The 24,322-nt window shown below is 29.1% G+C and overlaps 4 protein-coding genes across 15 annotated transcripts; 3 read left to right on the top strand and 1 right to left on the bottom strand.

Moving 5' to 3' along the window:
• Positions 1-13: 13 nt before the first annotated feature.
• Opa1 (Opa1 mitochondrial dynamin like GTPase) lies at positions 14-6,432 on the top strand. 9 transcript variants are annotated; one of them, XM_070301606.1, is made up of 18 exons: positions 14-100; positions 484-727; positions 923-1,058; positions 1,159-1,290; positions 1,767-1,811; positions 2,344-2,433; positions 2,515-2,672; positions 2,760-2,923; positions 3,001-3,265; positions 3,353-3,544; positions 3,632-3,816; positions 3,893-4,054; positions 4,149-4,336; positions 4,415-4,629; positions 4,752-5,009; positions 5,105-5,305; positions 5,424-5,628; positions 5,766-6,432. In XM_070301606.1, the coding sequence occupies exons 1-18, from the start codon at positions 72-74 to the stop codon at positions 5,828-5,830; spliced, it is 2,934 nt and encodes a 977-aa protein (XP_070157707.1). In that variant the 5' UTR covers positions 14-71; the 3' UTR covers positions 5,831-6,432. The 9 variants fall into 9 exon arrangements, with proteins under 9 accessions (XP_070157707.1, XP_070157708.1, XP_070157710.1 ...); XM_070301607.1 differs by having other exon boundaries at positions 2,347-2,433; positions 5,766-6,431; XM_070301609.1 differs by lacking the exon at positions 1,767-1,811 and having other exon boundaries at positions 2,347-2,433; positions 5,766-6,431.
• A 740-nt stretch (positions 6,433-7,172) lies between these two features.
• Positions 7,173-10,443, top strand: LOC138936364 (odorant receptor 13a-like). Of its 3 annotated transcripts, XM_070301714.1 has the most exons (9): positions 7,173-7,378; positions 8,366-8,485; positions 8,574-8,691; positions 8,837-9,098; positions 9,195-9,350; positions 9,431-9,521; positions 9,617-9,756; positions 10,106-10,238; positions 10,335-10,443. In XM_070301714.1, exons 1-9 carry the CDS (start codon positions 7,235-7,237, stop codon positions 10,383-10,385), a joined length of 1,215 nt encoding a protein of 404 aa, XP_070157815.1. In that variant the 5' UTR covers positions 7,173-7,234; the 3' UTR covers positions 10,386-10,443. The 3 variants fall into 3 exon arrangements, with proteins under 3 accessions (XP_070157815.1, XP_070157816.1, XP_070157817.1); XM_070301715.1 differs by lacking the exon at positions 8,366-8,485; XM_070301716.1 differs by lacking the exon at positions 7,173-7,378 and having other exon boundaries at positions 8,383-8,408.
• Positions 10,444-12,189: 1,746 nt separating this feature from the next.
• LOC138936109 (uncharacterized) lies at positions 12,190-20,539 on the top strand. Its single transcript, XM_070301203.1, is given in 3 exon segments — positions 12,190-12,280; positions 17,020-17,332; positions 17,680-20,539. Coding segments are annotated over 2 exon segments (561 nt in total). The 5' UTR covers positions 12,190-12,280; positions 17,020-17,031; the 3' UTR covers positions 17,940-20,539.
• A 434-nt stretch (positions 20,540-20,973) lies between these two features.
• On the bottom strand, positions 20,974-24,190 carry Golgin84 (golgin A5). 2 transcript variants are annotated; one of them, XM_070301466.1, is made up of 7 exons: positions 23,532-24,186; positions 22,879-23,297; positions 22,355-22,811; positions 22,066-22,270; positions 21,713-21,952; positions 21,402-21,635; positions 20,974-21,325 (listed from the first exon to the last, which is right to left on the bottom strand). In XM_070301466.1, the coding sequence occupies exons 1-7, from the start codon at positions 23,678-23,680 to the stop codon at positions 21,266-21,268; spliced, it is 1,764 nt and encodes a 587-aa protein (XP_070157567.1). In that variant the 5' UTR covers positions 23,681-24,186; the 3' UTR covers positions 20,974-21,265. The 2 variants fall into 2 exon arrangements, with proteins under 2 accessions (XP_070157567.1, XP_070157568.1); XM_070301467.1 differs by lacking the exon at positions 20,974-21,325 and having other exon boundaries at positions 21,408-21,568; positions 23,532-24,190.
• Positions 24,191-24,322: the final 132 nt, after the last annotated feature.

Here is a 24,322-nt window from a genome sequence, read left to right as displayed (position 1 = left end):
CTTTTAATGGCGGTGTCTAGCGTCTATGTCTATAGTTATTTATCGACAACGGGTAAGATCATCATTGAAAAATGGAGCAAATCATATATGGCAAATTCGGGTAAAATTAATATAATTATCAGTAAAATGAAGCAAGATAATAACTCTATTTATTCCAAATGTGGACATTAAAATATTTGGATAGTGAAACAATTTATTAGAATAAATACAATTTATATTTTATATATGCATGTGATCGATATGAGAGTATTTGGGGTTATAATACATATATTTCTTTATCAATTAAATTAATAATATTTTATCGCTTCAAAAACGCCTTTTTTTATTTGTAACTTCCTTAAAATATACTTTAACTTTATTATCTTTTTTTCTTTCTGTTTAAAATGTTTTCTATTATTTAAATCTTAATAAATTTATATTTGGTTATAATTACTTATAATTTTTTTTTTAAGTGAATTAATATATTTCTCTTTTCTTTTTTAGTCATGGCATTTTATTAGTCTCCAAAGCCTCCAGGTATTCAGTAACAGTTATTAATACACGGAAACTAATGTCTGAAAAATTTAGTAGGCATTGTAGACCATTACTAGCATCACCACAATTGAGATACTTTGCAAATCCACATCGTGGATATGCTATGGTAGTAGCAAGAATCTTAAGGGGAGCATTAAAAATTCGATATCTTCTTTTGGGAGGTGCAGTCGGTGGTGGTGTTACTTTACAGAAGGTATAAGCAGACTTTGTGTTTTACTTTACGCTAATTATGCATTCTTTTTTAATCATATGATATATCTTATCAATTATTAAATATTAATATCAAATATATAACAATATCAATTATTATATGATACAGTATCGATTATTAATAACCATATTTATGAAATTATATAACATTAATATAATCATATTTCTATATAAATAGAAATATGAACAATGGAAAGAAGGATTACCAGATTTGGAATGGATACAAAATTTAATGCCTAATGAAAAGCAATGGCAAAACTTTCGAGAATCACTTATGACAGTTAAGAATAGTGTAGGCGATAAAATTGAGATTGGTAAGCATAACAAATGTATAATCATTTGTATCTGTGAAAACGTGAGGCAAAACAAAACGCGCACTGCAATATATGATAAAATATTGCCAAATACAAATAGATCCACGTATAAAGGAGTTTGGATTAGCTAAATATCAAGAATACAGGATGTGGTTTGATCAAAGACTGGATGATGCTATTAAGGCAGCGGAAAGTCGCCAAAAAGACTACCAAAAGAATAACTCGATACAGAGTGAGTGATTGGCGCACAAAGCTTTTTTTTATATTTGTATATTATGTACATTATTTCTAATTTTGTCGAATAATTTCATTCTCATCGTATATTCCATGTGATCCATACCTCAATTATCATATACTCCATACTCCTTCATTTGCCTGACGTTTTCCTATCTGAATAATAATCATTTTTACAAAATATGGATTAATGATGATGAATTATAATTCCTTTAATTACTCCAATTTCTTCATGCGATCTCTATTTAAATTTATTGTCTATACAAACATTTGCATAACAAAGCATTTTTATTTATATTTGTTTATTACTTTTGAATATTGATTAAAAGTAATTTATATATTTAAAAAAAAACATTTATATTTTTTTAACACGTGTGTGCACATATATAAATTTAGTAATATAATTTATTGTATGCCAAAGCATTATTTCACACATATTTGTATTATAGATTTATTGTGGTCTGTTCTGTTCAGGTGCATTTGATACCATCTCATTGGTAACTAAACAAGCTTATTCAGGTGTGTAAAGAAAATTTGAAATTACTATTTCATACATATATTCTGTCCATTCAGCATTTTGTAATTAAATTCTCAGAGGAAGATTTGAATGTATATTTTCCAATAATGCAAAAGCCACAAATAAAAGCTATGCATATATATAAATATAATTGCAACATATATATATATAATACCAATGAATATCCATTATAACTTTTAAATACTGAATGGGACAACCATTATTTATCGCTTTCGTTATTTTATTTGCATACTTGTATATAATTTTATATACATATATAATTTACACACACACACACACACACACACATATATATATATATATATATAATGTGTGTACTTTTGTATTGCACAACATTTGTTTTTATTATTTTTTTAAATATAATTTTATCATATGTAAAATTGCTTATGTGCATAATAACTTCATTAATTTTTTACATTGATTGATACTAGCTTTCTTGCACACTTAAGCGCGCGGAATAAAGTAGAAATTGTTATAATTTATAAATATACGGTACCTTTATTTATTTTTAAGCAGAAACAAAAGATCAGTTATCCAAAAATGTGATTGTCTTTGCACGTCCATTGGCTAATGATATTACTGAGGAAGAACGTAAGAAAGCTCGTATGTACACATCATAAATAAAAAATTTTTTTATTCTTAAAACCTGGTTTAGCATTCTCATAATCTTTTTTTCCATTGAAGAATCGTCGCAACAGAGAATGAATGCTATGCAAGACGAGTTGATGCAGATGCAATTGAAATATCAACGTGAAATAGAAAGACTAGAAAGGGAAAACAAAGAATTACGTAAACAGATACTTTTACGAGGAAATCAGAAGTTTACCAATAAAAAGATAAAAGTAAGTAAATCACATATATACATTTGATATGTACAATCGCATTCATCTCTTTTGATTGCATTTCTAAAATTATTCTTATTTTTGTAGAAATCATTAATCGATATGTATAGCGATGTCTTGGATGAACTTAATGACTATGATAGTACTTATTCCACTGCTGATCATTTACCTAGAGTAGTAGTTGTTGGTGACCAAAGCTCCGGTAAAACATCCGTGCTCGAAATGATAGCTCAAGCAAGGATATTCCCGAGGTATGCTTTTTTGTGTAATTCTGTATATCATGCAATCGCGAACAATATTGATAACCGTTGCTATTTTTGTTATATAGAGGTGGAGGTGAAATGATGACAAGAGCACCAGTCAAAGTCACATTGAGCGAAGGTCCCTATCATATAGCACAATTTAAGGACAGTTCCAGAGAATTCGATCTCACGAAAGAATCGGAATTAGCCGAGCTCAGACGAGAGGTGGAGCTACGAATGAAAAATAGTGTTAAGAACGGAAAGACAGTTAGTCCAGATGTCATATCTATGACTGTCAAAGGACCAGGCCTACAACGTATGGTTTTAGTCGATTTACCTGGTATTATTAGTGTATGTATATATAATAAATGTTATAAATATTTCTAAGAAAACTCCTGTAATATTGTTTATAAAATCTCGGATTTTGCTTTGAGACAGACGGTAACCGTTGATATGGCGGAAGATACTCGCGAGGCTATTAAACAGATGAGCCAGCAGTATATGAGTAATCCTAACGCGATTATTCTCTGCATACAAGATGGATCCGTCGACGCGGAAAGAAGTAACGTGACCGATCTTGTTGCCCAAATGGATCCGTCGGGTAAAAGAACAATTTTCGTCTTGACAAAAGTATGGGATATATTTTTCTTCTTACATTAATTAAACTAAATAAATAGATGCAGATGCAGATGTGTAATTGCTGTTATCTTGTGGCAGGTTGACATGGTGGAAGAGAATTTGGCTAATCCCGAGAGATTGCGCAAAATATTATCTGGCAAACTGTTTCCAATGAAAGCATTAGGCTATTTTGCTGTAGTTACTGGTCGAGGCAGACAAGACGATAGTATACAAACAATCAAAGATTATGAAGAACAGTTCTTTAGAAACTCTAAGCTCTTCAAGTAAGTCTAAAAACGAATATATTTAAAGAATTGATATGACATTAAATACAATTGTTAACAAGTTTTGAATTTTCAGAGATGGTTTAGCAATGTCGGGTCAAGTAACTACGAAAAATTTGAGTTTGGCGGTAGCCGAATGTTTTTGGAAAATGGTTCGTGAGACAGTGGAACAACAAGCAGATGCATTTAAAGCTACAAGATTTAACCTGGAAACAGAATGGAAAAATAATTTTCCGAGGTAAATATATAGAATGTTATATATGAAAGAGAAAATTTTATATTCACACAATTGTAGTTTTATCAATTTATTCCACGACGTATTGTCTATTTAGATTAAGAGAATTAGACAGAGACGAGCTTTTCGAAAAAGCACGAGGTGAAATCTTGGATGAAATTGTTAATTTGTCGCAAGTATCGCCGAGACATTGGGAGGAAGTATTAATGGCTCGAAATTGGGATAAAGTCAGTATGCATGTTTTTGAAAATATCTACTTGCCTGCTGCTCAAAGTGGAAATCCAAGTATAGTGTATATTGATAGACTATTCTCTCCCCTGAAAAAGTGGAAAGTTTCATAAAGATAACGTTTTCGTGTCACAGATACATTCAATACGACTGTCGACATTAAATTGAGACATTGGGCCGAACAGCAACTACCTGCACGTAGCGTCGAAAGCGGATGGGAATGTCTACAGCAGGAATTCCAGAATTTTATGACGCAAGCTCGACTTAGTCAAGATCACGATGATATCTTTGACAATCTCAAGAATGCCGTCGTAAATGAAGCAATGAGACGTCATTCATGGGAAGAGAAGGTAAATCTAATTTTACAATACAAGATAAATTCAACTTTCTATCTTTATTTCTTTTTATTTAAAAAAAATACGATATATCAATTAATAAATTAAACATTAGGAAAGTGTATTTTTTGTTGTAGGCATCAGAAATGTTACGTGTTATCCAACTTAACATCTTGGAAGATAGAAGCGTGAATGATAAACGTGACTGGGATCAAGCAGTAAGATTCTTAGAAACTTCAGTTAAGGAAAAACTGCAAAGTACGGAACAAATTCTGTGCGATATGCTGGGTCCTAATCGCAAGGAACGGTGGCTCTATTGGCAGAGTCAGACAGAAGACCAACAGAAACGTATGGCGGTTAAGAATGAGCTAGATAAAATTCTTTATGCTGATAAGGTATGCATGTATCAAAATTACTACAGCTAAATAAAATTTCTTTGCGTACCTTCTTTTTACAATATTTAACAGGTCATATATTTTTGATTGCGCAGAAACATGCACCTACTCTGACACATGATGAGCTTACAGCTGTTAGAAAGAATTTACAACGAAATGGATTGGAGGTCGATAACGAATTCATTCGAGAAACGTGGCATCCTGTATATAGAAGATTTTTCTTACAACAGAGTTTAGCGAGAGCGTACGATTGCAGGAAAGGCTACTATCTATATCATACTGGACACGAAAACGAGGTACACTAGAATACTTTTAAAAACGAAAAGTATGAGCACAGTAAAAAAAAATGCACACACGTTTTACATAGCCGCTGGTCGGCCTAATTCGGACATTTTGCAAATATAATGCTTTCAGATGGAATGCAATGATGTAGTACTTTTCTGGCGAATTCAACAAATGTTGAAAGTTACTGCAAATGCTCTTCGACAACAAATCATGAATAGAGAAGCTCGAAGACTGGATAAAGAGATTAAGGAAGTTTTGGAGGATTATAGTCAAGACAGTGAAATTAAGGAAAAACTGCTCACAGGCAGACGAGTCACATTAGCTGAGGAACTCAGTATGTATTACAATATATATTTTTTTCAATCATTAATGTTATTTTTATTTATAAAAGTGTAAATAATAAATCAATATTAAATAAATATTTACATATCTTATTATTGCTAAATTATAATATTTTATTTTTATTTTCAGAACGGGTCAGGCAGATTCAAGAGAAATTAGAAGAATTTATTCAAGCGCTAAATAAAGAGAAATGAACATATTAAATCAATTATTATCGAAATTAAACATCGCATTATGCGCAGGGCGAATCTCTGACGTTATTTGCGAAAGACGAGTCTGTACATTTAGAGATTAATATGTCGTGGAATGTCAATATAGGTCCTTGCAAATTTTTACAATTTAATCAGGAAAATAATTTATTTCTCGACTACAAGCTGGCAAGAGCACAATATTGATGTAGATGTGTAACAAGCCCATACGCTTAATTAAGTTTGTGTAATAATAAACCAAAATCTCTATGCCCTTTGATATGATTTAGATTTGTAAATATGAGACTGATATGTAACTGAAACATAAAAGATTCTTATATGAAATTATCTTTAGTGTACGTGGATCATTTCATATAAGAATATTACGATCAATGTAATATGATTAAATAAATTACATCATCTCAATTATTTGATAAACAAGTAAACATATTAATATAAAAATGCAATAGTATAATACAATTATGCTACGATTATAAATCTATTATGGGCGATAAACATATTGAATACTTGAGGCTGTTATAGCAACATGTGCAGAATGTATGTAGAAATTAAAGAAAATATAAGCTGCTCCTCGAATAATATATAGTATAGTAATATATAATATAGTAATATATATCCGTCATTTTATAATATAACAATTGCATTTCTTTCTTCCATCTCCTATGAATTTTTGAACACCATGTATATCTCTTTTTTAAGAAATTATGCATCTTATTATTTTCTTTCTTGGTGAAATTTTTTATTATATATTGATTTTATCTTGACTTACTTTTTAAGAAAATTTTGATTTTCTATTTGCACATACTTACAGATTTGCTTAAGTCGGTACAATTTGTCACTTGAAGATCTCGATAAATTTAAGTAAAAAAGCTTTACTTAATAAAATAATAACTTTTAAAGCATTCAGTGTAAAAATAAATTATTTTATCAGCAGTTCTATGCGATGGCATATATGATTTTTTATAAAATGAAACTCTAGGCCATAGTTTTTAGTTAGTTTATATCATGCGATTCTTTACATCGTTTCCACGCGATCTTTCTCTTATACTTATCAATATAATATCAATCGCTTTGAAAATCATGTATTGTGAGAAATAAAATTCTTGATGCATGTTTCAATGATTGACGTCTCGCAAAGTATCTATAATTTTTCAAGATATTGTTATTTATTTTTCACGACAATGAAGAATAGAAAATGAGAATGTGAAGAAGCAGAATATGTAGCATTTCCTGACAACCCGCGATTATCATGATGTTATGCCGTGATGCTATAACACATTATTAGCGGTACGTATCTCTGGGTATAGGATTGTTTGAATAATATGTCGTTTGTGTCTCGAGGAAGAACTGACAGGAAAAAACGACAGTACAACAGAGCAAGTCAGAAAAATGCAGTCGGCTGTAAAACATTACTACAATATTAATAAGATCCTCATAACGAAAATCGGTGGCTGGCCGACCCAGAATAATTTTATAAAGATACTTCTGCCAACGATAATAACAACTGTCCTTTTTAGTCAAGCTTTTTTTGAGGTAATGTTACTTGAAATTTGCAAGAAAGATATTCTCCCATAGCAATATATATGTATATGTTAAAAAAGTACTCATCTATTTTATATCTATTTCTATTCTATTACAAGTTACCATATTACAGTTAGTCTTACTATATTCTACATATATTTTAGAAGTTTAAATCTTTTTTTATATATATCGCACATTTAAATAAGCACATTTTTATATATATCATTTTTTATATATTGTATATCGCACATTTAAATAAGCACATTTTTATATATATCATTTTTTATATATTGTATATCGCACATTTAAATAAGGAATCTAGAAGTGCTATTTTAAATAAAACTTCTTAAACTTCTTTAACTTCTTTAAGTTTTATGACTTAAATATTATAAAGCAGTTTAAAAAAAATAACATTCTGGCAACTTTTTAAACTTGATCATAAATATTTTTGTGAGACATCTTTAAGATATTATTTTGCCTGAATAAATAAATTAATTAATTCTGCGACAATATTATACAGAGTGCCAACTCCATTGTATTTTCATTGATCAGTTATAGAACTTACTTCTCAAAATGTTCTGTGATTTTTTAATCGCTTTTATAATTAAAAATTTATTAGTATTTTGATATTTTTGTAAACAGAAATTGACTTAAAACTAAATTATAATTATTCGCAGATTTAAAAAAAGTTTTAATAAAATTTATTAAAGTGCGATTGACAGGAGCAACTTATATTTCTCTTATTTACGAAAATTTGTCGAATATAAAAAATTGTTTCATTTAGAATTATTTTTGTTGGCGTATACATTATTACATCTTTACATTACTATAGCTGTATTTACATATACATCTATTTACAATATAGCCATTTACATATATCTATTAACATTACTATATAGCTATTTACATTATTTTCATTTCAGGTAAGTAAAAAGTTAGAAAGATATTTAAAGAGATGGACTCACAAGTGTTCGCAATTAATATTCTCGGTTTTCATAGTTTGTACAATTAACCCGAACTTGGAGAAGTATCACTCAAGATTGTGAGTGCCTTATCGTACTGCTAGTTTTAATTATTGGTGGTACAAAACTGTTCACTATAATTCTCAGTAATAAAAATGTACGATTTATAAGCTGCGTGATATTTCCTTATTCTTTCAATCACATAAATTGTACCCTTCGCTATTTTGTTTCATATTGTTTCTCAGATAGAACGATTGTTATCTCTCATCGATTATCATTGGCGTATTTTCACGCATTCTATGGAAATACAGATTATGCACGATTACGCTATCCGTGGAAGGAAAATAACGATAAGTTATATCTGTAATAATAAAATAAATTATTACCATGTATTATTTAGATTTTAATAAATTTTGTTATGTGTCGTGCACTTGTTTTACACGAATCATCGTGAACTGCATAATTCAGCTTTAAATAATGATCAAAATAATAATAATATGATTTACAGTTATTATTTATACATTGATGTGCTTTTACTTGCTAATACCAGTAACGCCGCAATTATTAAATATCATCAAACCTCTTAATAAATCGCGCCCATATAAATACTTGTTCGATGTCGACTACGGTATCGATAAAGAAATATACTACTATCCCATATTAATATACTCGTACTTGACAACTGTAATGAATATAAGTATTCTAGTAGTAGTCGATACAAGCTACATGATGTTCGTGCAACACGCGTGCAGTTTATTTGCTGCTATCGGGTATCATGACTATAGCATTATTTTTTAATAAAATATGAGAGAAATTATATTTTATTATCGGCATATTGTAAGTAAAATTTTAATTGTGTCCTAAAGGCATCGATTGGAGAATATAACTTTGGATCTAAATTCAAAGAAAAATAATCAGTTAATAAATAAGGACGATTTGACAGATTATATACAATATGATAAAGATGATGACATCTATCATGAACTTGTACTTGTTTTATGGAAACATCAGCTAAGTATTGAGTGAGTTAACTTACTGAGTACATTTTTAACACATTACGAGAGAGATATAATCAATGACTTTTTCTGTATCTATGTTTCAGATATGTTTGTTTCTTAGATTCTTCGTTCACAATGTATTCGTTTAAATTAATATTCCTTACAATTATAATAACGAGTTTTCTCGGAGTTCAAGTGAGTGCGGTGATAACCAAATGACATCAAATATATTACTATTTGGAAATCATTTTTGCTTTTCTATCAATCTATAGAATTTAATGGTTTTGTAGATACTTTCCTTATTAAATCATAATAAAGAAGAAATGATCAGATATATAGCAATGTGTATAGGTGCTTTCGTACATCTTTTTGTTTTAAACTATCCTGGCCAAAGAATAATAGATTATAGTACAGATATATTCCATAAAGCGTAAGTATATCGCAGCAAATTTATTTAATATAACATTAGCAAAAAATAAATAAATAAATAAATAAAAGATAACAAAACTGTAGTAAAATATAAAAAAATTTTTGTAGCAAAATGTTTAATTAAAAATTCCTCTGTTTTAATGTCTTGAACAAAATAAAATGCATTTATTATATTTTTTTTAATATTTTGTAATTTTATAGCTATTTTTGTTTACAAAAATATTTTATTTTTTATTTCTCATGATCGTGCCATTTTCTTTATCAAATATAATATTTTTTATTTTTTTTTAATTATAAAATCTGCTCGTTCTAGAATATAAAAATTGTATACATTGAATCATTATTTTTAGATATAATATGCTATGGTATAAGATGTCACGAAGATCGACGCAACTATTGAGCATATTACTTCATAGATGTTTCGTACCTTGTACATTAACAGCCGGTAAAATATATGTACTATCAATGACTAATTACGCTTCGGTAAGAATAGCTTTTTTTCAATAAAGTTCCATGTACTATGAGAGAGAGAGAGAGAGAGAGAGAGAGAGAGAATACATAATTAATTTACATTTTAAGATGGTGCAAGCATGTATGTCTTATTTCACCGCTTTTTCGTCGTTCAACTAATTTGCGGCGAAAAAATTACGTTGGATTAGTAAAATTAGCGATTTAACATGATTTTCCCTTGTTGATGTATAATTAAATAGCAAATGGAATTAAATAAAAATTTACAAGCCATATATTAATGGAAATGTGATTATAAATTGATTTTTACTTGAGCTTTCAAATATCCTCGAAAATTCGCGCTTGAGTTTGTAGGAGAATGTATTTTGTGAAGAGGTCGCATGGTAAATGGCGTACACGAGCGACGAAGTGTCTTAAAGCGCTCGAAAATTCGTTTCTGGATTATTAGGAGAATATATTTCGCGAAGAGGTATGCGAAGAGATTCGCGCAAAGAGAGGTGATGGAAATCCATGGGAGAGATATCTTAAAGCGCATGAAAATTCATTTCTGAATTATCAGGAGAATATATTTCGCAAAGAGGTACGAGAGAAGAGGTTCGCGCGAAAGACGGTGAGAACTGAATCCGTGGGAGGGCGTGACCGATAGCTAATATATATGTGTAAGGTATTCCGCGCTGATTGGTTGGATCACGCAGCCATTAAAAAGGGTGTACTCTATTGATCCACGATCCAACCAATCAGCGCAGAGTATCTTACGTATATATTAGCCATCGGTCACGCCCTCCCACGGATTCAGTCCTCACCGTCTTTCGCGCGAACCTCTTCTCTCATACCTCTTTGCGAAATATATTCTCCTGGTAATTCAGAAACGAATTTTCAAGCGCTTTAAGATAAATTACCGTTCGTGAAGGCATTACCGCGTTACCTCTTCGCAAAATATATTCTCTCAATAACTCAAAGTAATTTTCGGGCGTATTGAAAACATATATATTACTACTCGTGTGTGTTTTGAATTGCATATTATTTATCTTTTTATAAAATATATTCTTTCATTAACTCAAGTCAGAGACGAACTTTCAAGGGTATTAAAAAACACGTATTGCTGATTGTCAACTGCATCATCGGCATTATTTACCAGCGAATTAATGGAATGATTCACGGAATCAGTGAACATCAGGTAGGTTCTGCCGTTGAAATTGTAAATTCAAAGCAGCAAATAAATGAATCAAACGAACTGAATCGATGAGAGAGAGAGAGAGAGAGAGAGAGAGAGAGAGAGAGAGAGAGAATTGTAATAATTTGCCATTATATTTAATTAATCTTAGAAGAATTATTCACCGCGCGCGCGTTTATTTTTTGATTGCCCAATATTAAAAAAAAAAAGAATAAACTGCTTCTTGCATAAAGAAACTATTATTTATAGAAAACGATATTTTTTCATTCTAGACTGGTGCAATCGCACGACAGAAGTTATCCTGTTTGTCTGGCTGTTAATAAATAATTTTAACGCGAAATGTCTCAACACATCGGCACGCGGGCTGTAAGGTGGGGACGCACGTGTCGTCCCTTTTGTCATTGTGATATAATATCCGAGTCAATTCGAGTTTATAACGCGCGTGCGTGACTATAATATGTCCTCGACACAACGAACTGAGTAATATGGCGACCATAGACATAGTATATCTTATATCTAGACCGAGTGTTGAGGAGTGGGAGCCGAGGTGCACGTAGAAAAGGACATACTCTGTTTCGTGCACCTTGCGTTCTATCTCGCTCGCACGTAGCATGACGGAAGAGAGCGCTACGTTACGTGCGAGCGAGAGAGAACGCAAGGGCATCACGTAACAGAGTATGTCCTTTTCTACCGGCATCTTTATCCCTACTCCTTAAATAAAGACAAACGCTCGGTCTAGATCTGTAGATATACTATGTTTATGATGGCGACTGCTCGATGTGGTTAGTCGATTCGCGACCATCGACGCGTGTATATCAATGAGAGAAAGAGAGAGAGAGAGACGACAACATTGAGTGACAGTTCTTTTTACACTATATTCTTTGTAGGTATATCAGCACGATTTTTCTCACGAGTTTTTGCCTTTAACTGTATATTCTGAATTCTCGTTTTCTGTTAAGACGAATTTATGTGTCTTTCAATATATACATACGTTTTTTAATTTCGTCACTACCGAAAATTAAATGCCTTTGTAAATCGTTTTTGTATGTATTTGGGATTACATGACGGAATCATAGCGTAGTTTTGTGATACATCGAGTGCTCGCATTGTTACTATCAGAGCGATCTTTTTGCAAGTGTCAGATTTATGAAAAAACGCAATATAAGAAAAATGGAAAAATATTTTAATATTTTCTATATAAGAGATGGTTTTCTTATACAATAATTTTGTGTAATAAGTTTTTTTTTTCTCTCTATTGTATATACAAAAGTAGTTGTCAAATGTCAAATTCAATATATGATGCAACATTGTTGAAAGTCACATGCAAGATCAGAAATAAAATAACAAATATATATATATATAGATTTTATAAAATATATTTTACAATACATAATATATGTACAATATACACATAACGTTCGAGATAATTACATATTATAGTAATATGTCAACGAGACGCTTTTATAAAGATTAATGAGAAAGTTAATAAGAGTATGAAATCATATATGTATATATAATATGGAAATAATCTATTTTTTTTACAGAATATATTGTGTGTGTGTATGCATACACACATTTAAATCTTATTATTATAATATCTCAAAAAATATACTTAATTCTTAAACCAAAATGTGAAATTATACGAATTATTTTATTTACGTTACGTATAAAAATATGTAAATTTTTGTGAAACATATGTAATAAGACTTTGCTGTGCAATTTATTTTAAATATACAATGCGAAACTAATTATACTGTTTAATTTACAACTTGATAACAAATAAATGAATAATAAATAAATTATATACAAAATTTATTAGATAACAAAATTTACTATAAATTAAAGATTTTTTTAAATAGATTTTATAAAAATGATATAACATTTAAAAATATAATCTTATTAAATGTAGATATATAAGTATTAGAAAGATAAATATTTGCTCTCTCTTTTTTATTTTTCTTCGTACATTTTATTATATAGATTGCTACTCATGTCAATAATCATTATTTGTATGTATTCTCTTTTGTGTCCAAATGCAGTATTATTATTTATGCACAATGTCAATGCCTATAAATTAGCGTATATGGTAAAATATGATTTTATCTGTAAGTTATTGAAAGAGAATGGATCCTAGAAAGAATGAATTATATAAGAAAGTAAAAAGAATCGCGCACGTGTATCCATCCTTTTTTAATGTACTGGCTAAGAGAATACGTGCAAACATATAAGCTGGAGTCATTGAACTTTGCAATCGCCACATGTACGATGAATGTCCTTTTGTGCAAAAGAACGGGATTAAAGATCCCCGCGCGCGCGCGGAAAAAGGAGAAAAAGAATCCATTGTTATTATATTTTTAATTGCTTGTCTTTCAACTTGAAAGATTAAATATATGTATATAAATATATAAATGTATATGTATAAATCTAGTTTCCTTAGAAACTTCTAAAATGCAAATCGAATTATGAATTTTATCTTCAATTCTTTCTATCAAGTCATTTCGGGTAAATTTTTCAGCGTTGATTACGAATCTGTCCGTAAAAATGGCATATCGTCAAATTTTTGAGGTAGCCTCAGACAAAGTTACTAAAATAGAAGTTTTTGATACTTTTATCACTATTTTTACGGCCAGATTCGCAATCAGCGCTAAAAAATCTGTCAGAAATGACTTATAGAACTTGTAGAATTTGAGGCAAAAAAAAAAGATCTCATTTTGTCGATCAGTGTAATTATTGTTTGATTCACTGTAAATCTTAATCAATTCGAGAACTCAAGTGATTTTAATTATCACAAGCTGTTATTTCGTTCGAAACATTTTGCATTTGGATAGACTTAAAATTTAATAATTAATTTATTTGTAAAATTTGACCGTCCCTTTTTGCTTTCGATGTATTATATTGAGAGAATAAAAGTAACAATACATACTAAATTTCTTTTTAATGTGTATATAATACAAATTTTTTATTTATATTTATTATCAAAACAAAATTGTGTAATATGTTATAATATTAGAACACAAATATATTATGTTATATAATTATTTCGATCTTTATACACTTATACTTGATGTTACTTTTTTAATTAGCAACATCTGATTCGGAGCAAATATCCGCAATCTTTTCAATTCACATTTTATTTTATTCTTTATTTTACATGTTGAAAAATATATTTATATCACTATTATGGTGATGTAGAGTACATCTTTCAAAATGTGTGTTACGTAAGAAAAAAAGAAAGAAGAAAGAAAAGAGAAGAGAAGGAATGAAAGACTGAGATAAAATATGAAATAAAAATATTCTTAATATATACCATTTACAAAGAATAAAAGTTTGACAAGAAGGTAACATTATTTAATGTAAGAAGAATACATTTAATGTATTAACGCTCTTACGGATTAAAAGAGGTCAGATATAATCATGATAAAAAAAAAAAACAACTAATAAAAGACTATTAGAGTACTTTACAGATCACTGTTGTAGATAATGTTAGGTATATGAATTATTATCATTTTGAATCATATAAACATGCGATAAATCATTTTTCCCCTTCCACCTCAAATCGTTGTGTTTTCCATTATAGCATACTATAAGCTTTATATTTCTGTAAAAAGATTAGTAAGAAATTTCTACATAGCTTAGACACGTGTATTATTAATATGTCCCGCGGCATTAAAATGATGTCAATGTGCACGCGTGTTCCTATATCTATACAGGTCGACGCGTGTACGCGGAGGCAGTCGCGTCTCTATAGAGCGGGGCGGAATGACGTAAGGCGGCCTTCCACGTGCCCGCCCTTGTCGCGCGTGTATCACTCTATAACCTTAACGCTTTATAATCGAATTTTTCCCGCGAACGCCAGAATTATCGCATGCGTTCCGCGAACGTCACACAGTTGCGGTTTTCTGCACTCTCAGCAAAAAGCGCAAAATAGATGACTTTAATGTTTGACTGACACACATTAATCATCAACACGTGCCAAATCATATTTACGCTAACGAATCGATCTTTTTCTTCTAAAAGAGTCGTTAAAAGAGGGATTACTTGTGCAAGCTAGTAACAAACACTTTGGTGACAAAGATTTTAAAAGGCATAAAAAATAATTGAAATTTTCGTCTACGATACGAATGTATGTCAGAATAGACAACAATATCATGGAATATATTCTTCGAATTAATTTTTCAATATTTTACATCAACAGGAATTGTGAAAAGAAAGAAGCCAGTACTATTTATAGAATATACTAAAATATATGTTTGACATACATAATATAAAAATTATAATGTGTGTATATTATATAATATAATATATATAAATAAAATATATAATTTTTTATTTTCTTATTATATATTTTAAAGTACAATACGGATTTTTTTCTAAATATATGTCTTGCATATATATTATTATATAAATGAGAAAAATAATATGTAAAAGAATAATATATCGGTACAAAATTGTACAATGCCAAGACTATGAAAATTAGTAACAAAGTATAGCAGTCTAAATAATTAAGACAAACTGTACACATTGAAAGATGCAGATTACCTGTTCAGATTTTCACGCATTAACATGTCAAGGACACAATCTATTTATTTATTTTATATATATATATATATATATATATATATATATATATATATATACATATCATATGGTTGCGCGTCACGCCTTGCACGTGGTATAGAAGACTCGAGACTCGAGGTCAAAACAATCTCAAATATATATGCCACGCCGCGGTTGGAAGAATGGAGGCTTAGCATTATTTCGGTGCAGGCACGTGTAGTAGTGACGTTAACGGTAATCAGGTCATCGCCTGCATCGATCGTGTCGCCACGCGCGGAGGGTGGAAGGATATCCACGTGTAGGACACATAGGTCATTATCAAAACGTCGGATGTTACTCCAAAGTCAATAGTGGGATATTTAAAAAAAATACACCAGCTCACTGCACGGAAAAAAAAAAATTAGCTGCCGTAGCTAAAATCTGCGCGTGGTAACTAGATTTCAGTCGTACAATATATGGACAGCGAACATCTTAGCTGTGACCTATTTATTAGGTGCAACAGCAAACCGTTTTGCTGCAGTTTAGAAATTTTATTTTTCAAACCATGATTAGCTATAGTAGAGAAATTTTTTTTTCCGTGTGACAATAGAGATGACACGACTTGATACGCATTTAGAAGTTTAACGACGACAAAAATCTTTATTATCTTTTGTGTATGAGTTTTAAAAACTCCGTAATTATCTACAGCAATTATATAACAGAGTATTCCCCGAGCCTGTATGGTAATTAACATATTTAAGAGCGTAATATGATTTTTGGCAAATTTTTATCGCGTATACAAATAATTTAGATAAATTTTTTAACAATTTTAGAGAAAGAGAGTAAATTACATATAAATAAAATTGAATATATAGTATTAAGTTTTGACATAGCCAATCCGTCTAGTTCCTCCTTAAAACCGTACACCATTAAAAGGTTTTAATATATTTAATAAAAAAAATTAAATATCTGTATATATACACATATATATTCTCTTCTATTGCAGATAAATTATTATTTTTATTCTTTTATTAAACAATTCTAAATAAGCTTTTCTTGATGAATATTTCAAAATTTATGTTTTAGAATTTTTATCAAATGGCGCCGACTATTTGCGTAGCAGAATTTCCGATGGTCGGAACCACCGTTAACACGTACGTTCACCGACGACGAAGATCTCAAAATGGAATAAATACCGCTAAACGGCAGAAATTCTCGCTGGAACAGATGATATTGCAAATTGGGACCATCATTGAAACATCCCTAACATCTCGTGAAGATTATTTACGGAAATTAGAATATATGAATATGATTCCAAACCGTTCTATTCCAGATAAAAGTACGAAACATCCAACAAATACGAACGAGTATTACAAAAAACTTGTCACGCCAAGAAAAGGTATAAAATTATTAATGCGAAATTTTAAATCTAAAGTATTGAAGCAAAGAGATATCGTGAACTTTACAATAGACACTGGGACACGTATTTTCGACTTGAGACAAGAATGTGAAATTTCTGTTATAACGATATCTTTTACTTTATATCATGCAAAGATTCGCTCGAAAGTAAAAAGACAAAAACAAATAAATATAAAACTAAACAAATTTATTTTTAAATTAAAACAAAGCTTATCGGAACTTTCTTTACAACGTAATTTTATTTGTTTTGTCGAAAAGTCAGTTCATTTTACATTCTCGTTATTGAGTAGTATTTCTGATATTTTTAATTTTAAATTATTCTCGCAGATCTTTTGAATATTATTATACGCACGATAATCCTCGTGCAGCGCAATCATATCCTTCAGAGACGCCTAAACGCATTACGAGAGGAGACACGAAGATTTCTCCGTTCTGTATTAAATAATCCGGAAAATCACACACGGTGTTAAGAACGAAGATTGCAAATATCAACACATTCTGAGGATGAGATTGTTTCATCAACTTGTTTCACGAAGCTGTTTTCGCTTGCAATAATCTTGATCATACCAATGATAAATCTAATTTGATTAATCTAAAGATTAATCTTTAGATTAATCAAATTGGATTTATCATTGATCAATTTGATTAATCTTTAGATTAATCAAACAGAAGCGAATATTAAGTTTTTAGGATCCGAAGTTAATAATTTCTCAGATGATGTATAAATAAGCAAAAAGGTTGTTTAAAAGGGAAAATATCCTCCTTGTATAAAAAAATATATAACTTTAGATAATACATATTTTATTTCAGAAGATATGTTTCTCTCTAAATAAAATATTTTCATATTTTTTATAACAAAGAATTGACAAATATTTTCTGAATGTTACTCGCGAGAAATCTAATATCTTCTAAAGTATAAAACTAAATGTATCATTAGACTTTTTCCTATACGGGATGTTTTAGAATTGGCGGAAAGTAGACTTATAACTTATATTTCTTGTGAAATTTGTGTGATCCTTTTTTTCGTAGAAGAATTAAATATTTAATGTAAAAAATTGAGAGAAGGATGATACCGAAATTCTCCTCAATATTATCGTTGAAGAAAAGTGATTTTCAATTTCACAGAGAAAACTATGCTTTATACTTTATATCTATTTCTCGTCAATTCTGATACATTTCCTATATCTACTTTTAAATCCAAATTGCAATATTATTGCGATAGAGACTCTATTGAACGGATAAATTGTTTCTAGCAACAAGTTCGATACATACGATCAGTCTTTTTTCTCTTTTGAAATATGGTGAAAAATTATTTCATAAATGTTAGTGTACATGGCAATTTTTACGCATTTTCTTCCTGCGCGAAGACTAACAATTATATTAACAATGATTTAATCTGCTTATGAGCTATTTTAGCTGCTTATGAGAATAGTACTCAAACGAATGAATGATTCCGTAAAATTAATCGTAAGATTTTAAGAAAAATAGTACAAGTATTACGTCTGCATGAATGTCAGTTTGTGGGCATTAAAAATAAATTTTTAAAACTAAATTTTAGATTACTAAATATTTAGAAGTGTGCTATGAGTCTTTAAAAATGTGATCCCCTAATCGCTTTGAATAGTATGAATAGTTGTGGAAAAATGCCATCTCTATAATTAATCTAATTTATTAGAATTCTGGCAGTTAAGCTATCCGTACATAATCTTTTATGAATAATCACATAATCATTAGAAGATATAATGAATGTTACAAAATAGTTCGTTAACTGTCCAGTAATAAACTAAAGGACGAATAATGTTATAATGTTACATATATTTGGTAGCATTAATGCGTAAATTAGATATCATAAAGCTTTCATAATTTAAAAAATTGTTGATGCTGATGCTAATTTACCAATTGATTTCTGACGATTCATGACATTAGAATAAAAAAATTTTAGTTGCATTATGAAATAATTCTAACTGGATAAGATAAAATTATTGGTAAAATTAATGTATTAAAGTCATTGAAATTTACATTGAATTTCAATATACATATATGGCAATTTTGTTAAATGTGTCTCCGATAGAAATTTTCTTATATGCTATAAAATTTTAAATAATCTAAGCAGCCAGCGACACTTCGTAATCAATAGCGATGACGATCTTTAATTCTCATAATATTCGTAAATTTTTCGTGACATTATTTGTGCGTATAGTATAATTTTTATATATATAATCACAGTAATGTTAGAGTTAAAAAGTCAACTGATTTATGAAAGAAGACTTTCTTGGATTTGGGAGCATCTGTATAACATTTAATTTAGTAATTTAAATATTGTACTAAACTATACCCTTTTACTATCATGGCTGTGAAGTCTGTATTTGCACTCCGAATGCATTGTCCCTTTTACAATTTTATCGAACAAATGTTCTAGTTATTATATATTAGAATACACAATTTTGCACCAATGTACAATAGCTTAATATCAGTACATTAGCTATATAACATATTTATCACAGATAATTATATAATTATTAAACTATTGAATAATATAATGAATTCTTTTTATGAAAAATAACGGATAAAAAGATTAATATTTGTAATAGAAACTAATATCAAATTTTGACGTAACGTAATTTATAATCATTAAGAAAAAATTTGAAAGAAGAAAGAAAAATTGATTATTTTATGTTACATTCTTGGATTAATTTGGTACATCACCTTTCGATGTATAAACTATATAAAATTATTTAAAATTTTAATTAGACTTTATTAAACTTAATTAGAATTTTATAATTTTTTTTTTTTTTTTTTTTAATAATTAATAAGAATTGAAAGCAATGTTAACACTGCATTTAATCCATCTTAGAACTGTGTGATAATCATAGTATATTTCAGGGATATAATTAATAAATTTCATATTGAAAATCATGTGATAGCATTATTCAATCAAACTGTATGCTAATAGAGAAAATTTGTGCCTAAGGTGCATGTACGCGCTACTTTTCGATCACTACGAGCAATACAAATTTAAATATTTATAATATATAGGCGGCGTTTAGATAATATTTAGATTCGATGTATGTACTGATTACTAATAAATCTAACTTCCATTCTAATATTTCCTACAGACATAGAAATACTTTATTGCCAACATGATCAGTGTTTTGTAAACTTGATCTTACATACATGATATAATGGACATATGGATGCAAATAAATAAAATATAAAAATATTTACTATAATGTTTTGGTATATCTCACTATATGCTTAATTTTTTTCTTTAGCAAAAAATTCTTTATTAAAACGGTATTAAATATATATATTCATAAAAGACACTAATTTGGTATAAAGTTTTTATTAATTTATAAATAATATATCATTAACTTGTGAATTAAAACCAATCAAAAGTACATATGTATACATTATGTGACATTATTGTTTAATCATCATTAAATATTAACATTTTAAACAAATTTTTACTATCATAAAAACGCTTAATTATGTTACAATTAATAATTATATTAAAGAAAAGAAGTAATATTATAATAACTTTTACTATTTTAGTCTTTTTAATGACAATTTAACAATAAATAAATAGGTCTCTTAATAATGTATTATAATATAAACATATAATAAAAGAGATTAAAAGCCAAATTGCATAATAAACAAAGGTGAAAAACTATTAAAGAATTGAAGAAAGATAATTTAATCATAAGTTTATGGTTATCACTGATTTATCACTGTTTTATTTCAATTTTTATTCAGTTTAAAAGATTAATAAAATAATTTTATAAAGATATATTATATGCTAAAATCTGTGTACAAGAGATTTGATCTGTGTCATGCAAAACTTGCTCTCCAATATCCATAAATTGAATTTTTTATATTTTTTTCTTTGAGATGTGATGCTAGTTTCTAATTGCTGTTAATGCGCTTCTGGTGATTGAGATAAGAGTACTACCAAAACCCACAATTGGAGCAATCCCTGCAAAAACATATATATTATATTTTAATTATTAAGTAATATTTATATTATGACAATAAATATCAATGCACTTTACCATATAAGTCAATACTAAAATTCGAGCTAGTGGATATCTCCTTAAAAAAACTCCTGTTCGTATGCTTATAGCATCCAATGAAGAATAAGCTCTCTTTACTCTTCTGGTAACACTGGTATCAAATGGTGTTTCCATAAAAAGTGTGGGAACTTGAGCTTTTGCATCGTCTGTATCATTTATATTATTATACAATATGTTTCTTCGTAAATTGCCTGCAGCATTCCTATATTCATGCTGTTACAAAGCTACTATTAGTACAAAAATATTTCAGCAATAAATGTTAAACTTTAAGAGTGTACTATTGTAATTACTTCGATTTTTTCAAGTTGGAGACGTAATGCATTTCTTTCTGTAGTTAAACATTCTAATGCTTGTTGCTTTCTGACCAAAGTTTCTGTAAGAGATGCTATTCTCGTATCCATTTCATTATTTGGCATTGCTGATGTAGACAGCTGTAATTTAAGCCTAGAAATCTCTGAATTCTGTTTTTGTAGTTGTAAACCAAATTCATTATGTTGATTGATCAATTCATCTTTTAAGGATCTTATTTCCTAAAATATAATTAATTAATTATGTATTAATATTTTATACTAATTACTCAAAAAATATTGAGATGCACTACATGTTTGTAAAATTTTAAAATTTTAAAATTATGTATATATACTTCAGAATGCAATCTCGCATCTTCTTCTGCTTCTAATCTTCGATGTCTTTCACTAGTTAAAATTTTTTGATTTTCTAGATTTGTTTCCATTGACTTTTGTCTTATTTTTTCTAAATTTACATCTGCATTAATCAATTCTTCGTGTAACGTTTTTAATTGTTGACACATTTGCTGATTTTCTTCTCTAACACTGTCACGTTCGTGCCTGTGATTTAATACATTAGTAGATTACATTCTGTACTAGATTATCAGATGATAATAATGTAAACTTGCAAAATATTAATGTTACTTTAATTGATTTAATTCCATGATAGTGACTTCATCCATAGTTGTCGGTGCATTGTTCTTTAATTCAGCTATTAGCTTTTCCTTTTCTTGTAAAGTTTTTAAAGCTCTAGCCTTATGCTGTTCCAGTTCAGATCTAACCAAATTTAATTCTTGTCTATTTCTATCAATAACAAATTGCAAATCCATTATTTGCTTTGACTGTTGTAATTTTTCTACTTCCAAAGCTTTTAACTTTTCATTTAAAATTACAATTTCTTTCTGATGATCTGTTTCTTGTTTTCCAAGTAACTCACTTTGTTTCTCCAAATTTCTTTCCATTTCCCTTATATATTTTTGCATAGATTTATTTTCTACTGAATTAGTGGAATTATCTAACATATCCGTTTTCTGAGTATTCGATTCTATTTTATATTTGAATTGAGGATAGGAAATATTCAAATGTTTTTCTGTTTTGTGTTCTGTAATATAAAAATATGTATAAAACTACATATTAAAAATTACTGATATATACAAATAAAAATATACCGTTTTGTATAGCATCTGTTGTTGGTTTAGTTAAATATTCACTATTTAAGATTTGTGTTTCATTAGATAGATATAAATTTGCATTCTGTGTATCTATTTCAACATCTTTATTATCTAAAGCATTTGGAACCATTTCTAATAAAGTATGAGTTGGAATAATTTGATCGCTAGTTGATAATTCTGAATCTGTATCATTAGTAGGATGTTCTACTAATAATGAAGTAGTGGTTGGCAAATTAATGGACTCTGCTATCCTTTTTGGACTTGGATCTGGAGTATTCAAATATGTAAATAGCGCATCCTCCTTAGATGCCGTTACATTTAATAGATTCACTGATGTTAACTTTGAAGTAGGAGTAATATAAGGGATATGATCTGACGATTCCAATAAAGATCTTTTGGATGTGCTTCCATTTTGTCTAAAATAAAACTTATATTTTTATTTGTTCTCATATTTTCTTGCATTAGCAGCTATATAATTACGTTAAACTCATATGTTGAAAAAAACAATGCTTTTATAGAATAAATTTATATTCTATCACATACAAAAAATAATATAAAATGTATAAAGTTTTATTAGAATTCTCGTGAAATGATCACTGGTTCAAAAATATTTACCAAAAATAATCTGAAATTGACATGAATACAATTACCCCAATTCCGGAGAAAGCCATGTTACTTCTGTTGACAAGTGATTTTGTGGCATCTCATATTTATCTTTATTTAAGACAGCTGCGGTATTCTTGTCGATTTTATTTAGTAAATTCTCTGCCTTATCAGCAAGACCAGACAACCAAGCCATATCAACCAAGATCGATCAAAAAAAACTATTTGAAAATAAAATTATATTATACGTAGCGATTGTTCGATAAATCACACTCTTGTTCGCAATATAACACGACACAATGATCACGCAATAACCACGAACCACGACTGAAAATACTATCGATCACTGCTTATATATATACATAGAAGCTGCGTTGCTTGACGCTGCATCTGTCAATCTGTAGCAGGATCTAGGATCGTAGATCGTAGATCGTAGGCTCTGAAAACTGAAGCATAACATATAAAGTACATAGATAGAGCATATAGAGGCATAGAGATAGAGTATCGGCTGCTGATTATGGCAAGAGGGGAGGATTTTTTGCATTCTATGACATTTAAAAAATCTACAAGAAATACAAATGTTAATAAATGGAATTAAAGATACATGTATTTATATATAATAAATAGAGCCATTTAAATGTTATATAAGAGTATTTCCATAGAAATTGAGAGCGAGAGAGCGCAAATAGAGACAGGATCTAAGACAGATCTGCGTACTATGATTGGTTACATACCACCAAGCTCGCGTATGTGTAGGTATACCTTATACTATAGATATACAGGCATGTTCTAAAATTCACTGTTAGTACTGAAAATCTATAGTTCACGTGACGTATAT

This window comes from Polyergus mexicanus, unplaced genomic scaffold, assembly GCF_030449975.1.
Source record: "Polyergus mexicanus isolate NDT 795.1 unplaced genomic scaffold, iyPolMexi1.0 SCAF_9, whole genome shotgun sequence".
Lineage (NCBI taxonomy): Eukaryota > Metazoa > Arthropoda > Insecta > Hymenoptera > Formicidae > Polyergus > Polyergus mexicanus.
Note: the sequence above shows the minus strand (reverse complement) of the source record. Positions and strands in the feature narration are given on the sequence as shown.

Excerpts from the sequence above, each read along its gene's own strand:
- Opa1 (XM_070301606.1), top strand. The coding sequence starts at position 72 with ATGGAGCAAATCATATATGGCAAATTCGG. Across the intron at positions 1,291-1,766 it reads AAAGAATAACTCGATACAGA|GTGCATTTGATACCATCTCA; the intron begins GTGAGTGATTGG and ends TGTTCTGTTCAG. Across the intron at positions 4,055-4,148 it reads TGGAAAAATAATTTTCCGAG|ATTAAGAGAATTAGACAGAG; the intron begins GTAAATATATAG and ends TTGTCTATTTAG.
- LOC138936364 (XM_070301714.1), top strand. The coding sequence starts at position 7,235 with ATGCAGTCGGCTGTAAAACATTACTACAATATTAATAAGATCCTCATA. Across the intron at positions 9,522-9,616 it reads CGAGTTTTCTCGGAGTTCAA|ATACTTTCCTTATTAAATCA; the intron begins GTGAGTGCGGTG and ends ATGGTTTTGTAG. Across the intron at positions 10,239-10,334 it reads CAATGACTAATTACGCTTCG|ATGGTGCAAGCATGTATGTC; the intron begins GTAAGAATAGCT and ends TTACATTTTAAG.
- Golgin84 (XM_070301466.1), bottom strand. The coding sequence starts at position 23,680 with ATGGCTTGGTTGTCTGGTCTTGCTGATAAGGCAGAGAATTTACTAAAT. Across the intron at positions 22,271-22,354 it reads ATGGAATTAAATCAATTAAA|GCACGAACGTGACAGTGTTA; the intron begins GTAACATTAATA and ends ATTAAATCACAG. Across the intron at positions 21,636-21,712 it reads TCCAACTTGAAAAAATCGAA|CATGAATATAGGAATGCTGC; the intron begins GTAATTACAATA and ends GCTTTGTAACAG.